Source organism: Pholcus phalangioides, unplaced genomic scaffold (assembly GCF_987345545.1).
Source record: "Pholcus phalangioides strain wild (caught in Gottingen) unplaced genomic scaffold, Ppha-v1.0 ptg000001l_1, whole genome shotgun sequence".
Lineage (NCBI taxonomy): Eukaryota > Metazoa > Arthropoda > Arachnida > Araneae > Pholcidae > Pholcus > Pholcus phalangioides.
The window spans coordinates 23,080,212-23,098,012 of record NW_028301594.1 but is presented as its reverse complement, the minus strand read 5'-3'; the positions used below and the strand labels follow the sequence as shown (position 1 = coordinate 23,098,012).

The 17,801-nt window shown below is 32.2% G+C and overlaps 1 protein-coding gene across 3 annotated transcripts in view; it reads left to right on the top strand.

Moving 5' to 3' along the window:
• Positions 1 to 11,471, top strand: part of Cpsf100 (cleavage and polyadenylation specificity factor subunit 2) — a 33,626-nt gene extending 22,155 nt beyond the window's left edge. For all 3 annotated transcript variants that reach the window (XM_089232299.1, XM_089232307.1, XM_089232290.1), the window contains exons 13-18: positions 6 to 88; positions 815 to 1,095; positions 3,070 to 3,226; positions 5,073 to 5,125; positions 7,716 to 7,850; positions 11,290 to 11,471. In XM_089232299.1, coding sequence (XP_089088425.1) covers positions 6 to 88; positions 815 to 1,095; positions 3,070 to 3,226; positions 5,073 to 5,125; positions 7,716 to 7,850; positions 11,290 to 11,382 — 802 coding nt within the window. In that variant the 3' untranslated portion in view covers positions 11,383 to 11,471. The remainder of the gene's footprint in view (positions 1 to 5; positions 89 to 814; positions 1,096 to 3,069; positions 3,227 to 5,072; positions 5,126 to 7,715; positions 7,851 to 11,289) is intronic.
• Positions 11,472 to 17,801: the final 6,330 nt, after the last annotated feature.

The following is a 17,801-nucleotide window of genomic DNA, read 5'->3' as shown; positions in this document are numbered from 1 at the left end:
CGTAGGTTAGAGGATTACATGATTTCAGAACCGATTTCTACTGAAGATGACAAGAATAATGTGAAAGAAGCTGATGAAACAGCGCAAGGTAACATTTTTCTAATGCAGAATTTTTTCCCAGTATCTTATTATACTGAAAAATGAGGTTTTACTTCAATTTCATTGTAAATAAGTTTTTTATAATGACTTACTTCATTTGTATAAATTTATTTTAATAATCAAAGGCTCTCTCTGAAGTCCAGACAACACCCGGGCTCTGTCCCTTGAGGGATATAAGCCCTTTACCCTATTGGGTTGGGTATCGCTGAAAGGCTCTCTCTGTCTGTTGAATGATATTGATTCATTTTACATAAATGAATGTCATGATATATTTAAATTATATATACATGATATTGTCATGACATATTCATATAGATAATGTAATGAGGCTGCAGCATTGATTAATTTTTTATTTTTCATACTGCCAAAATTTTAGTGTCGAATTGATTTATTGCTTGGCTTATTTATTCCTTGGCATAATTTTGTTTTGACAAGTATTTTAACCTATCACTTGTTACCAATTGACAACAGCTGCCTGGATGTCACATTTCTGCCTCTATGGAAAATATGATCAGCCATGCATGTGTGTGTGTATTTTGGGAATTGAGAATCTGATAACCCTACCTCTAATGTATTTAGGTTATTATTATGTGCATTGCTGCCAATATGTAAGATGCTAAAACCTTTCCTGTCACTATTTTTAAAAACAAATCCTCCTTCAAAAACAGGTTTAAACAACTTAACATATTAATGGTTTTTCTTTATCTGTTTTCAGATATCACTGAGGTCCCCACGAAATGTGTATCCTACATGCAAACCTTAGATGTCAATGCATCCATACAATTTATTGATTTTGAAGGAAGATCTGACAGTGAATCAGTTGGGAAAATTCTAAACATTATGAAGCCACGAAGGTTGATTTTGGTTCACGGTTTACCAGAAGCAACACAAGCTCTTGCATCATTCTGTGTCAGCACCGGTATTGTTCAAGGAAAAGTGTTCATACCAAAGCTTTATGAGACAATTGATGTGACAACAGAAAGCCATATATACCAGGTATCACTAGTTGCATAATTTTTTCATTGACCAAGTGAAATAAGATGTAGTCAATGTCTATTGTTACTTCTAAATTGTCAAATATAGTCATCTATAAATTTCTTAGACCAAAAAAATACAATTAACACTAGAAAGGCCAGAGTAGTCATTTTGACTGTTATTGATTTTGAAAACACTATAATCTTGACAGTATTCAATGTACATGCTCAGTTTTTGGTAACTTTTCATTATTTCTATACTTTTCTCTATACAAAAATTTGAAGACATTGAAGATTTCATTTGAGAGATATCGACGTTTATACCTAGAACCACCAAGAATAGTAATTTTGACTGCTACATGTAAATTGTATGTATTTTCTTGTTGGGGTGGCAGTTGTGTTTTTATTTTTAGGTATATTTTCTATCATTCGCTGATGGCACACACAACGCAATGCATATTCACTAGTAACATACAGATAAGAAAAGATAAATAAAATGATATTTGATGCATCATGTTACTCTGCTAGCTAACTAGCTAAAAAATTATTTTTTGTGTGGACAGCAGAAGTTCATGTATTTGCAATCAAAACACCATTTCTTATTTAGCTATAGTCTCTTTTATCTCAATTTAAGTTGAGGAAACTTTTTTCTGATCATTCACTTGGCAAGCTCAATTTTTGTTTTAGTGAGACTTTGCTTTGAAAGCTTCCTGGGGAAACAGATGCGTTCAAAATGTGTAGGAATGGCTATTAAATATTAAAAGATAGATGTGTTTGAACAATAATATTTTGTCAGTACTAAATGATATTTTGAACAGTGAATTGTAAGCTGAAGAGACTATAATGCAAAATCTGGCAATGAAGATCATGATTTTGTGCTACATTCACCCGAAAGTGACTGGTCTGAATCAGATAACACTGATGAAAAAGAAAGGCAAAGATGTGCATTATTTTTAATCTGTGTACTCTCTATTAATTAATTTGTGGAATTAAATTTTAGTGGTCTAGTTTTTCCGCATTGTACAAATTTATAATAACGTAATATATGTTATCCATAGCATGTGCAAACTAACTAGTCTGAAAAAAAAAACTGTAATGCACATATAAAAAGGTATATTTCATCAAAATTTAGCACTACGATGTGACGCAAGTGCAATGTTTATTCACCCTTTTATTCATGATAAATATTGTCAACAGTTGTCCTCTATAATTTCATATTTAAAGTTGGAGAGCCTTTTTATGGACACCCTGTGCACTTAAGAAATGGTATATTCATAAATTAATCATGTGAGATGATACCTGTTTACCTTGTGAAAATTTAGTGCAATTAAGTACACAGTAAAACCTCCCAACAATGGCCGTTATTAGATGGCGAGAAAAACTGATATAGACTAAGACTTTGTATCAGCAACCCCAAATAGTTCTTTATTCCAAGTTCACTCAAATGGTCCTTTTTCCCCATTTCTACTGCTTTTGCTATACCCATCTTGCATTTGTACCTAGGAAAAGAAAGTATACATAATTTCTCCCTTCCCCCATAGAGAGTTGTGGGCGGGAACTCCCTTGTGAAAAGCAGCTTGAAAATTATTTTTCCTCATAGCGACATGCATATTTTTTTCCGACTCCATGTCCAATGCTGTTGTTTGGAAATTGTTGTTCAGAGATTATCGGTAATGTTAAGTCTATGGGGTGCGTTTGGTTCCAACAAAATGTGCCCGTTGTTTGTTGTTGGCTGTTAGAGGAGGTTTCGCTGTATATTGTACTAAACAGAAGTAGCAGTCAAAATGATTGCCATTGGCCCTTATAGGTATAACTTATACGGGATGTTGGCCTTCTCATGTTGATGATCGCTTCTGATTTGTATGAATTTATTTTACTGCAATTTGTTCGAAATTATTTTCTAGTTTCTATTAATAGAGTTATTAGGAAAATTGTCATCTGAAATTTTCATTAATCACGAAGGTTAACTATTTTTGGATAATCTTTTAATGTGCAGGTGAAAATGAAAGATTCTTTAGTGAGCTCCTTAGAATTTAGTAAATCAAGAGACTTTGATCTAGCCTGGATTGAGGGCCAGATCATGATGGATGACGACCTGACGAATGACATTTCAATGGAGCAGGAAGAAACAGAAACTCAGGAGCCACAACAAGGTATGTGTTTGAAGTTATGATTGAGAAATTTGTATTGAAATTCATGCTGGATTTAATTGATGAATGGTTGTTATATTTGACATGAATGTCGCTCTCCACTTGTTAATACAAGATATACAGAAGACTGGATGTTGTGAAGATATTTATTATTTGAGATGTTAATTTTTTAAGGAAGGAAAAAACTCATCTCTGCCTCTACCGGGAGTCGAACCCGGGTCCCTCGAGGTATAACAACTCCGATCCCTTGGGTTGTTATATTGTTGATTACTATTAATTTTTTCCCCTCTAAATAGGTTTTCATTAAAATTGACTAATAAGAACCACCTTTTGAAAACTTGTTATTGTTATTTTTTGTTCTGTTCAACTTCTAACAGAAACCAGAAAATTTCAAAAAAAAAATTTTTAAGAAAAAATTATGATTTGAATTTTTGCACATAATATATATAATGAAGAATCTTTACCATTTTGTCTCTAATTGACCATTAATACACTGATTTGACCCAGATTTCAGAGACACTTCTAATTTTTAAAACAGAAATACTTCTCACAAAAAAATAACAAGGAAAAAAGCAAATACACAAAAAATAAAACATTTTGATGCACTGTGGTTGACCTCTTTAGAGGATAAATATAAATTAGGATTTTTTTTTTTTAAATAAGTGAAGATAGGCTGAATTTTTTTCGGGCATGGATGTCTACTATCTTTTCAGAGTGGGCTTTCTTTCAGTACAAGACTCAGCATCAAACTGAACAGTCTGAACATTCTAGGAGCTTATCTTTTCTTTCTGCATGTATCAGACACAAAAATGAGCTAACCAAATCACAAATGGATGGGGAATACCTATGTACTCAACTGGGGTGTGTCAACACCATCTGTAGACTAAAGCTAAAGTTGGTTTTGTACAATGGTCTAAAATAAAAAGATCTTCAGTATCTTCCATCTTCGTATTTTCCCAAACTTTTTGTTTCATTGCCCCCTTCTTAAAAAATTTTTCTTCACATTTCCCCCTTAACACAAGCCAATCCATAGGATTCTGTACTAAACCCAAAGTTTCTACCCCCCCCCCCCCCAGACTCCTCCCTTTGGAAAACACTGAAATAGATTCTAATTTTTCCAATTTTGAAACTTTATTTTAGCCTTCAATCAGCTTTATTTTTCTTTTTATAGTGTTCCTTGGAGTTTTAAAAAAACTTATCTTTAAATTTTGGGCAGAACCTGAAATGAATCAAAAGATTTTCCATAGAAACCTATGGGAAATTATGGTTTGGCTAAAAAACATTATTCCGGCATGTATTAGTTGCAGTATCATTGTATTTGCCTTTTCCATTGTTCTTATTTTTTGGGATTGTATCAAGCAAATTATTATTTACTCTTCTATAAAAATACTTATGTTGCCATCTGGCACCAGCTTAATAGCACAAACATTGAATCGCATGAATAAGTATGTAAACTATTGTCATTTTTTTAAACTGTAAATTCTAGTCAAATTAGCACTTGTGTGACTAAAATGACTGTAGTGCTACAAAATTGATATAAGTATTCATGTTCAAGCCTAATTTGTGCATGGAAATGTTTGGTAAAGTTTTTTTTTCCTTCTTCTCTTTGAGACGAAGGAAAATTCTGAGTTTGAAAAGACAGTTTTAATTTTCCTTTTCATGGATAAAATAATGGTGATGCAACTAAAATGGTAGTTCTATTCCCAAGCTTTTATTTGAACAAATTTACAGCATTCGGCGGTTATGCCATCCATTTTGTAAGAAGTAAAAAATGAATTTTTGTATATGTATTGTTTCTTACTTTCTGATTTTTCTTCTTTCTGATCAGTCATTTTACATTTTATTTTAGATGAAACCAAAAGTGAAATGATACCAGTTTTGCAGCCACTACCTCTTAGTCAAGTAAGAATCAAACATGTCTATATTAATGTTTTTAAGTTAAAGACTGTTCATATCACATAACTCTCAAACTATATCTTGTTTTATATGTTTCTAGCAAATATTTCCAGTTTTAAAACATAATTAAATTTAAACTGATCTTATTGCCTGAACTCTGATGTTAACAGTATGGTGGCCCACCTTTCCACATACACATGAGGATGGCTGCCAATGCTTTATAGAATATGAACTTGATCACTGCTCGGTCAACTCACCAACGTACAGGCTTTTAGTAACAAATTTGTATGGTATGAAGCTAGGGTGCCATTAACACATTTTAATAACTACTTTACTACACACCAACTCTGATTGCATCACCATACGGCAATTTCCTTTCAATGGAGTTAGGTGGGAAATGAAGGTGTTTGAGTAACTGGTGTCTATGTCAATGTTTAGTAAATCGAGGGAAAAAATTAGTAAAGAAGGTTTTCCGTTTTCCCCACTCTTTCCTTTTTATGTAATTTTTTTTCACTCATTAAAATCATATCATGAGTTCAAATATAAAAAAACAATAATGTTGAGGCAAAGGAAGAAAAAATTCTCATTTATAGGATTACAAATGAAGATTCTCGAAAGAAGGGGAGAGAGAGAGCTCAAATATATATTTCTTCCATCTACTCTAGGCTGAGATATCTTGCCGCAGTATGGGAAAAGGTTTAAAAAGTTTAGAAAGTTTCATTAAATGTAACAAAGATGAAGTCATTCTGACCAAACAAAAATCTTTTACTATGATTTACACCAAAATAAAACTCCCAAATATTTCTTAGGACGCAAAGTCTCATTGGTTCATTAAGATAATCTAAATTGGTAAAAGATCAATGAATTTGAATTTTTTTCAACAATTTTGGTTTTTAATTCAAAATGTCTACTATAAATGCAGACAAAATGTTCAGATATGCTTTAGTACCGAAACCATAATAACGCAACATGACAATTTCTGTTGGATGATGACATTCTTCTGTCGATACAGTGAGAGGTCATCAATGTTCAGAGATTGTAAGATAGATACACTCTGTCACTTTTGTATTGCATCAACAAGTTTTGCAATGCAATTCGTTATTTTTTTTTTTTCACTCTGCTTATTTTAGTTTTACAAACATGATCATGAAGTAGAAATAATTTAACTCATCTAATCTTTGTGAATAAATATGCTTTCATCTGTAATTTTTAATGAAAATCAAGATATACAGTAACAAAAGCCAAACATTGCGTTCCACCTAGCTTGCGTAATTCGTAAAACAGAAAGGATTCTCACTTTCAGAGAACAGCCAAGGTTCAAATCAGCAAGTTGATACAAACTTGGTTAATTAAAATTTTCTGATAATTTAAGTGTTATAGGATTTACCCTTGAGTTTTCTATTAAATTTATTGTTAAAATTACCTGTTTAATTTTATCTTTTTTCCTCATGTTTTGGGTAATTTGAAGATCAATTCAGATATGTCATTTGCAAAATCTCTCTTCTCAGTTTCTCGCTAAATTTTGGTCACCCCTTTCTTTATTCCGTGGCTTTTTTTTATTTTAATCTTTTTTTTTTTTAATATAACATATAGCCAACATTGAAAAAATTACAATCAACAAAATCTAAACTTTTTTGTTGTGACTCTAAGCCGGTGTTTCCCTAAGTGGGCAATGGAATGTTCTGGGGATGTGATAGATGCTATGAGTATAACATAGGATCCTATGGGTTCACTTGTGTTGGGGGAACGATGAGAGAAAAAAATATTTCTGAAAAAGGGGAGCAATAGACCAAAAAGTTTGGGAAACTGCTCTATACTAAGCAAAAGTAAGCAATAATGTTTTTTTTTGGCAGTTTCACACACCAGCTTTTGTTTTTCCGTGGGCAGGTGAAGTTTTGCCTGTTCTTGGATGATTTCATTAACACCTGCCAAGAACACAAAAAAATGCCACTGCTCAGGAAATGCAAAAATTTGTGTGTGAGTGGCTATCTCTACACAGATGGAATGTTTGAATACTGGAGTATATATATTGAAATCCCAGTCACTCGTCTAGTAAAGAGTATTAAAGATTGATGTCTCTCTAATGTTATTTTTCGCTTATTTTAGAATACCCATGTAGCTTGGCAACCTTTTCACCATGTCTAACCAAGGCTCATACACTTGTTCTACTCTGGGGGGAACTGTGGTTGCCTTACAGATGTGGACATTGTTGAAGTAGAGAATATAAAGTCCCATTAGTTTTCTCATAAAGATGAAGGAAACTAATGAAGAAAGCAAAAAAGGTCCCTACTCCAACTTTTGCAGAAGCTATGTACATGTTAGAAAAAATAATGCTGTTGACGCATCTTTCATTTTCTAAATCAACTTTCAAATTTTGTGCAATATTTAAGAGCATCCAAAAAAATTGAAATTAAAGTATTCATGATCATTTGAGTTGTATACAGGTGTAGTAAATGATAGCATCAATTCAATACATTTTTATAATTATTGAGAGTGTTTGATTTTTGTGAAAGTATTGTTATCCTATATTTATTTTTTGTAGTTTCATATATTTTAAAAGTTTACTACTCTTCTTTTTTTTTTTTCTTTATACAAGGTGAGTGGACATCAAGCCATATTTGTGAATGAGCTCAAACTTTCTGATTTCAAGCAAGTTCTATTACGGAATGGAATCAATGCTGAGTTTTCAGGAGGCAACTTGTATTGTAATAGCATGGTTGCTGTGAAAAAAGTAAGCTCTGTTTCTATTATTGGAAGTTTTATCTTGAAAATGGTTAGTTTAAATGTCCTTATATGAGATCAAGAATACCTTTTTTTTTTATGAAGGCGATCTATTAACTCATACAGTGTTGATGATTTTCGTGATAACATTGGAGTTTACTATATAGGGTGCATAGTAACATCCTTAAATTTGAAACCATTGGTTATAGCAGCTTTTTTATCCTGCGGCCACTTAGTTTGAAATTTTATGAAGTTTTTAGAATGAATTAATTATTACTCATGAGTTAATTATCATTAATTAGTTACACTAGATTACAAATTTTTTAAATTTTTCTGCATCATGGAGGATAAAAACAGTCAATTTGTAGTTAATTTGGTGAGCCAAACATGAATCTGACCATAAAAAAAAAGTTGGATTGTCTCTGGTTTTCTTTGTAATTGCATATTCAACATATATAATAGTGAAAATACAAATACATTGAAGCATAATGGAAAAACAATAAATATGTGTAAAAAAACAACAAATATATAGAAATCTCACAAATGTATAGAGATACAATATCAATATACATAAAAATACAACAAAAGTTGAGCTGCATAGTAGCACAAATATATTACAGCACTATAGTTCATTCATTAATAACATAGTAATATCTTCAATAAAAAGGTCAATAAAACTTTTTAATGGGGATATTCGTGCTCAGCAAATCAAAACATTCAGAATCATTTACAGTAAAACCAGTCTTCAATGGAATCATAGGGAACTGAGATTGTTTTTCCAATGAACCCAGGTTTCCGCTTAATAAAGGTTTAATACTTGACGTAGTGTGTAAAATTATGTTGTGATCTCATATATAATTGAAATAAAATGGAAATAAATTAATTGAAAAGAAAATAAATAATTTCTCATGATAAAATAATGTGCACATCATTTACTCTATAATCACTAAATATTTATAGGTTTTCACAGCATCTGTATAAAATTTCACCCCACACTGTTCTGAATTGATGTCATTTATGTTCTTTTTGACTTTCTCTCAGATTTTTGATGAGGGGTGTCAATATAAATTTATATCTGTCTTGTTGGTTTCAGTTTGTATATAGCTGTCCGGATATGTTTATGTAATCCTCAGCACCAGGGCTGTGACCAGGTTTTTGTGGGGGGGGGGGGGTAAACATGATTTTGCTGCCCCTACCACTAGAATTCCATGATTTTATACGTTTTTCCCCCATCTAAAATTTACCACCTGGGCAGTTCTCAATTCTTTCCTTTGCCTTCCGTTAATTCTGGCCCTGCTTAGCATTGTGATAATGGAAAGCAACTTGCATACAGTTTTGTAAGTCTTGCACATCATTTAGAAATCCAACCCTTACACTGATTTCTCCAGTGGAAAAGCCTGCTTATCCGAAACATTTTTTTATAATTTCACTACTTATGGCTTATCAAAACCCACATCATCAAGTATAGAAATTCTTTTTGCTAATCGATGAGTGGATGATGTAGAACTCACATTGGCAAGCAGAGATTGCACAAAAATTTCAGTAGAGCACTTTAACATTTTATGATTCTATTGGTCGCAAAACACTCAAGGTGTTTGTGTGAATCTCTTAGAGGGTAAAATTTTCTTTTCCTTTTTTGTGTTAGATAGGTTTTCGTTTGATCCAGGATTTTTTAATGTGTATTTTGGCATTGAAATCACTGAACCAAGATTTTTTTCCATTGAAGAATGGTTGTGCTTAATGCGAGTTCTGTTTAAGACAGGTTTTACTGTATTTTTGTGTCAGATACACTTTCATTGTTGTCCACAGATACCTCTCGTAAAGCACTTTTTTCATATTCTATATAGTAATAGCTCAAAAACAAGAGCCAATAAAAATTTTTTATGGTGATATTCGTGTTCAGCAGGTCAAAATCATTGGTTTCATGCAAGCATGATGTTAAAAACAGAATTATTTTTTTTTTGTAACATTTCAAAATGTGTCATTAATCTTCCAAATTCAAATCTATTACCAAATTAAATCGATACTCTACCTATTTTTCAATGATTTAATTATGATATTCTGTCATTTCTCTTGCAATTTTTTCCTGCTGCCTCTTCTATTTTTCAGTAATATTGTGATTCTAATGTTTGCACACTTTAAACACTGGGTTCCCAAACAAACAAGACTCGAGTAGCTTTTTTTTTAAGAATATAATTTTATGGTGGAGTCCGTCAAGTGTCTTTATTTATTCACTAAATTTTCTGATTAACATCATTTTACTGGAGCTGTCACTGACCCTTAGGTTGTGAACCACCGCCGTAATCAATGAAATTTCTCACCCAATCCCAAGAAAATGCCTGTATATGTTAGCTGTAGGTGCATAAAAATGTGTTTTTCCAAAATTTTATACAGTTTATCAAACATTTGAAAAATATATTTAATAAAAACCACATCAACTTTACACCTCTGTGGTTCAAACGTTTCTACTCTGTTTTCTTTTTTAACCGTTTGTCTCCAAGAAATTCGGTTTAGGATTTGTTTTTCAATTCAGACACTTTTGTAGGAAACAGTGTATAAAAACATTCAATTTTTTTTCCATTATTATTAAATCTTATTACTCGTATAGTGTCAGTTTTGGGTTGCTTTTGAAAAAAAAAAAATTGAAATTTTTTCGTAGCACACCAGTTGAAAAGCGCGAAGTTATAGAAACATACTTTCGATAATAAAATCCAAATAACGTGCCCATTTCAGGTATGTCACTTATTTTACTAGGGGCTGCGTGTGCTGAGATACAAAATTTAATTTCCATATGCAGTCTCGTTGTCCTCTAACTTTCATTTAAAAAGTTGTTCCTCTGTCGCTACTGAGCCAGACAAAAAAAAATTACATGCTTTTAAGCGCAATATTATCCAAGTATCTCTAAAATGAGAGGGGGGGGAACAGTGTATATGGAGAGAAAATAAAAAATAAACTTAAATTCATCATTTAAGTTTATTAAAACTCAAAGCATGAATATCTTCAGACCACAACGACGTCCCTGACAAAAGTTGGTAATGCTCCCTAAGCACTGCAATATACACATTGAGGAAACACTGTTCTGGGGAATTTCTAACGAATTGAAACATGTCAGAACATGTGTTCTGAATGTACGTGTGGCTCTAACATATTCATGTTGTCAGAATTATGCACATTTCATGTTCGGATGTTGTTTCCATCTGTCTATCATGTTTTGAAATGAAAATTGCAGATGCTCGACTTTTTTCAAGACAAGAAGTTTCTAAATATAAGTTATAGGGAAGAAGGACAATACGAAAAAAATTAATCTTATATTTTATTACCTATGTAGTCTAGGGCAAATAAATGGGTTATTTGAGATCTGTATGTTTCCATGATCTAAATATCTAAAAGGTGTATAAACATCTTACTTTACAGCCTGTACATTTATACATAATTTTTTTCTTTCTCAGAATGAATCTGGTCAACTGCATATCGAGGGCTGCTTAAGTGAAGATTATTTCAAAGTCAGGGAACTTCTTTATGAACAGCTCGCAATTATTTGAATTCAAAGTCACATTCATGTTCATCACATTTTAGTTTTGTTTTTTTCACTTTTTGTATGAATAAATTAATATCATGCTTTTACACACAATCTTGCATTGCCTTCATTATATGATAGAAAATCGTAAATTAAAAAAAAAATAAATGTGTACTTTTCTGGTAATTTTTAAAAAGGTTAGGTTATTAGGAAAATTCATATTTTTCAAGCTGAAATTTTAGAAAAAGTATATTGTAAACTTCTACCAAAGATTTTTACTAACATTTTGTAGGCCAACAAATACAGTAAAAGTCTGTTCTAAAGGCAGTTCACAATCAGTGGGAGAAATTGTCATTTTTTGAACAAACTTCTCATTATAAACAAATTTAAATTTAGTTTTTTGGGGGAAAAGCAAAAAACTAGATAAGTTTACTTTTCTTTTTCCTTTTATTTTTAATTACCTTCGCTGAAATATGCATCTAAAGTTAACTGCTTTACACAATGTTGATTGTATGACAAAGTTTTTGTATTTTGTGGAATGCAACAGTTTTTGCAATTGGAGTATTATTCATTGCAGTACAAGTGTGTCCAATAACATTTAAGGTTAAAAAAATCATTAAGACCTGTGTCCAGTTTCGGAAGATTCCAAGAAAGGAGAGGGGGAAGGATTTTTCTCAGTTATTAATGTAGTATTGGTCGTGGAGAAGAATGGTATGAGGAACCAACTTTTGGAGCGGATACTTTTCGGTAACCTGTTTTGATAAATTACTTAATACAGCTAAACTCTTTGGATTAAAATACATCAAAGGATACTGTGAAATAGATGGCTTTTAACCTGTTCCCGTTCAGACACAAGATATCTCTGCCTAGAATGGATGGAAGAAATGCATTACCACGCTCTTTTTTTCGAGACTTCATTGGTAGCCTTGTAAACTGGAATTAATATTTCCCCACATTTTTTTTCCCCTCATTCGCTATGGTCTGAGGAGCAAAATATGCAGTAGTACTGTATAAAGGTGAGTATTCATATTCTTAATTGCTTTTTGACTTTTTTTCACCATGCTTTTGCTTTCCTTTTTTTCCTGCTCTCTATACACAACCTGATATCGATTGCAATGCCACATTGCCTTCCCCGTACAAAATCTGAGTCCCTTTGATGAACAGAATGTCACTATCGCCTTAAGTTTGATGTTCGTCTAGTGTGCATTTCTTGGCTCATCATTCATAATAGCTGTGCACATGGATGGAAAATCTTGGCAAACCACTCAAAAACAATGCATAGCGTAGGCATGTAGACACACCTTTATATATATATATATATATAATGGTGTTTCAAATTGTTTGTCCAACGTTGTCAAATTGTTTGTGCAATGGTTGACTTTAGAAGTATACTTCCAAGTACAAAAAGTTTTCAAATGACATGTGGTTTCTTAAAATGGCGCAGTTTTTTGTGAGGGGGTCTGTATACATAAAAAAAATTAAAAACTTTTGACTTTTTGAATGCCAAAACTTCCAGTTAGTGGAATTTAATCATGCGCTGAAAAAAACTGTTTTTAAAAGCAATATTCATCGACATACATGTATTTGACTTCAAATTTTTCAACATTTATTGCCAATGATTTAGGGTTTGGTTCACGAATTGCAAAAACTTTTAAATTAAGTTCGCAGTGTAAAAACTCTGTAAAATATATAATTGTGACAAAGAAATACTTTTTCACTCCAATAATTTTAATCTAGTCAAACCATCTTTTCGTTTGCAGTGTTTTCTTCCTGTAAAATGACATTATAATCTTAGCTCAAGGGGAGTTAAGAACCCCCTGCGAACACCAATGGCAATAATACTTACGTTATACTTTTTTTTGGTCAAACATGGTGAGTGGATCAGCCTGGTACTTCAAGCAACTCTAGTGAAACCATATCCTATCAGTTCCTTCTGATATCTTTACTTCAGAAAAATGATTGACATATCATTGCGAGAGAGAGAATGAAATGTCTAAGGTGAACGAAAAAGATTTGATTAATAGAGCAAGAAAATCCAACAAACGTCGCATTGATGAGGGTAAAAAGATCAATCTCCAGTGCATTTCTTCCATCTACGCACTTTAGGTGGAGAAAGATAAATGAGAAGGAACTGTTAGGATACTCAAGATATCTCGCCCTTGTAAGGGTAGCGTTTTAATGAACAAAAATGACTGAGCTCAAAACTGATCACTCTTGTTCATTTGTCTGTCATGGATTTAGAATGAATCAATGTGTTTTGTCAAGATGAGCAGAATACTTCAGATTGTTTTCAAGGAAAAACTTTCATTAATGTGTGTATTACAATCATAGGATACAGGTTTTCTTTCCAGACAAAAAAAAAAAAAAGACACACAGCCAACATCACAACTATCAGATAACTTCCACAGAATTTATTTTGCGCATAAAATATTGTTGATATTTCACACTTTTTTTTACAGCATCAGGGAAAAAAATTTTATTTCAACAGGGAAAAGAAAATATGCAGCGACAAACAAATTTCAATATTTCTTGGTATAAAAACATGACTAGAATTGATTTTCTTGAAGAGAGCTAGAGAATTGAAAGGGAAAAAAAAACATATCACAGACAATGACTTCTGACATTTTTTTTTTCAGAAAAAGTGCATTATTGCTATACAAAGAGAATTTTTCTTTTTTTGTTGAAATCAGATGTCATTATTCGTCCGAAAACAAAAAAAAAAACTATTCAACAATAAAAGCTAAAAAGAAGGAATGCCTTATGAAGTTAAAAAAAAAAAGTCATGTTGAAATCTCTTAGCACAAACATTTCCAGAACCATCTCTGGTTTGCTACTTATCAGGAATTTTACTTTTTCACTAGAACTCAAACAATATTTTTTGAACTTCTCATGAATGTCCCTTTCCTAGAAAATAGATGAAAGCAACCTATTTGTTCATGGGGATGATTGAAGGATTGTTAAGTGCATAATTTAATACCAAGTAATCATGTCACAATTTCCTTTCCTCAGTTTAATATATTTTGTCTCGTGTACTCATTGAAAAAAAATCTGTTGGGCTAAACTTGAAGTTTGTGTAAATAGCACTATGTCGTTGTCTCCCCCCCCCCCCCCCATAAGCAAGAAACAGTGAGGAAGACCAGTACGCCACAAATATCTATATTTTCCAGCATGATGGGAAATTCAAGTGACAGATTCAGGAAAATTCTTAAATACCCAGACCCAATGAATTGATTAATTGCTTGATTTGAGCCCCGTCTGTTCTCTGCATTTTAGAGTTTGTTTTACAAATTATGTTAAGATAGTTCAAGCTTTGTTTGGTTTTAATGCCGTAAATTTTGATTTATTACAAATGTCAGATACTCTATCTGTATTTGTTCTTGTGCATTAGTTAAATGCTAAGTGTAAAAACTAGTAGATGGCAAAGAATGTTTATATTCTTTGATAATGTGTATAAGATTTTAATAAGCAGAGCAAAAAAAAATAGAGCTGGCAATACAAGATGTTCTGAAATGAAAACGACGGCATATTTCATCAATCTGAACATGCAAAATGATCTATAGCACTTAGTAAAAACACAGACTCTGTATTTCATTTGAAGCTGGCAAAAATCAGGTTAGAGTGATGGGTAAATGCTTAATTTTCATTATCAAATTCTTGCCCAACATTTGTGGCAGTAGAAACTGTTATTCTATTCTGATCTGTGCATTTATTTGGTATTTAATATAGATTGATATTGGACTTCTGATTTATTATACTTTATCATGCAATTCTTATTTAAACTTTTTCTTTTTTTGGCATGTCAAGAATAGACCAGACTCCAAAATTTAAAAACTTGGTGTCCTCCTGATTTTTAAAGCATACCAGTATTTAGACCAGACTTTCAAACTTATTTGTTGTGTCCCCCTCCCCCAAGAACAGAACTTCCTCAGAACCACCCACTGCTGCCACCCATCTTACTCTTTATAGCTTTTGCCTTGGCCCAACAGATATTTTGACACAGGATCAAAATATCTGAAGCAGGTCTACTTCAATTACAGCCATGCTTATCCCCATCTTATTTCCAATTCTGAACATTAGACATCATTAGGTTCATACTTTAAAAATAAAAACCGTTTCTAAATTGTATCATTTACAAAATTTCATTTTCTGGAAGAGAAACAACAATCAAAATGTAAATCAACAGCAACTCTAGGTGCCGAATGAAAAGAAAGACATTCAAGTACAAAACATACAGAAAAAAACTTAAAACAATCAATGAAACAGCAAAATGCTTGTGTATTTAAAAACAAACATTTTTAAAACTTCAATTAATGATCTGAGATCATAAGAACTCAATTAAATCATGGCTCTATTTCACTTTACATGTAAGCACATCATATCCCATAGTTCAAACAACCAAAATATTGTACGAGCTCTTTATTTTGTTCTTAAACATCTATGTTATCCACACCATTGGATATTATACAACTAAAATGGTCCCAAACGCTATTACTGTAACTTCATGTTAAATTTACATGCCGTTCCATAATTTCAAGACTCATAATTATTTCTGGTGAGATAAAATGTGCATTATTGTATCTTAGTCATACAGAAAGTCATTTACACATGTGAAAATTATGGAAAATCATAGCTAAACATAAAGTTAACATCAAACAAGACAGCCACGTAGGTAATGTTTTATATTTTGCTGTACATTACTTATACACTGGATCAAGCTGCAACAATGAAACCACCTTAACTAGCATGACGGTCGTTCTACACAGGATTCTACAAATTCCACAGCATACAAAGAATTGTGTGTGCAGACACATTATCTTTGATCATTCTCATTAAATTTCTGAGAAATGTCTCTCAAACAATTCTGATTGACCTATCCCCCCAACTTATGTGGGCAAGACAAGAATGCCAACCCGTTCACCCTTTGGTATGAATTAGGATCTCCATCCTTGTGTACGATTCAAAATGTCATCTGCTCACGTCTGCATTGATATGAATAACTGCTGCACAATGTCAACGCTTTACCAACTGCACAGTCTCAGAAATACTCGTATCTAAGCATCAAGTCAAAACAATGATCTATCACTCGTCAAACTGAAACTTTTCCGTTCCTTATGTTGGTTGTGACAGAACTAAGTATTGACCGCAAGAGCACCAACCCAGATTTTAAATAAAACCTTCATTACTCTGAACCATACCATATGTTTACTGTGACACATTCGCATACCACACAGGTGGTTTCAGTGTTTTGACTCCATTCTGTATGCATCTCGTTGATTCCATAGTTTAATTTTACTACTGGTAATACAAGAGCTTTATATCATTTGATATACTATGGATAGAAAAATACAGTACGAAAAACTAAGCTTTTACAATTTTAAGTAAAATTTTAAATACAATGTATCTTTTACATTACTATGACATGACAAAGTTAGTCAAAAATTAAATATTAAATCCCTATCTTAAGGTTAAGAAAGGGGTTAATTACTTTTTTTTTGAGAAATGCATCAAAACTATAAAGAGAATCAAAGTGATAAGGCACATCAACTATTGTATAGCTAACAGTTTCTTCATTAGATGTCAAGTTATGCATGATGCTTTTTCCTAATACTTATAATATTGCAATAAAAGTTATGTGGTCAGTCATTAATACAGCTTGGTAAAACAAAAAAATATTTACAAACAAAAATATCATACATTTGTGCTTATATATTTCCGTAACTGAACAAAAACCATCTGGAATTACTTTTTGCTTTCAGGCCAGCACACTACTTATGTAAAATGCAATAAATAATGCTCCAAAATATTATAAATTAACTAAAATTATATACTTGAATAAATTATTCATTCCTTATCAGCAACACGATCACCAATAAATGTTGAATGCATTCCAGAAACTAAGATGGCCATGATAAGGCGGCATAAAATTAATATTTCATCATCCTCGCATGAATTCAGAATGTCTCACAAACTTGCCGAAAAATAAAAACTTTCAACAAACCAATTTGTAGTCAGCTCTAAAGAGCTGTCAGTTAACACTGATCCAAGCACAGAAGGATTTTAATCACTGATAAATTAATGCAACTATTGGCATCATTTTACACAAATTTGAATGTTGATACGGTGGGAGAAAGGAGTCAGAATTCAAGGGGTAAAAATACTTGATACAGTCTATGCTTATAAAAACGGCCATGCGTTATGATAATGACCGGTACTTTTTTTAAAGTCCTAAAAATGTTTTATTATTTATCCCACAATATTTTTCATCCAATATAACGGCCTTCAAAGAATGTTTCATTCAATACAATGCCTGAACTCAGATCTGCCCCAGCTTTTTTTTTGCAAAGAAATGGACCAAATCTGTCTAAGCATTTGGCCTTTGATATTTTGAATTTATATGAGAATTTTATATGTGCATGCAATTAGTCAAACACACAACAAAGCACA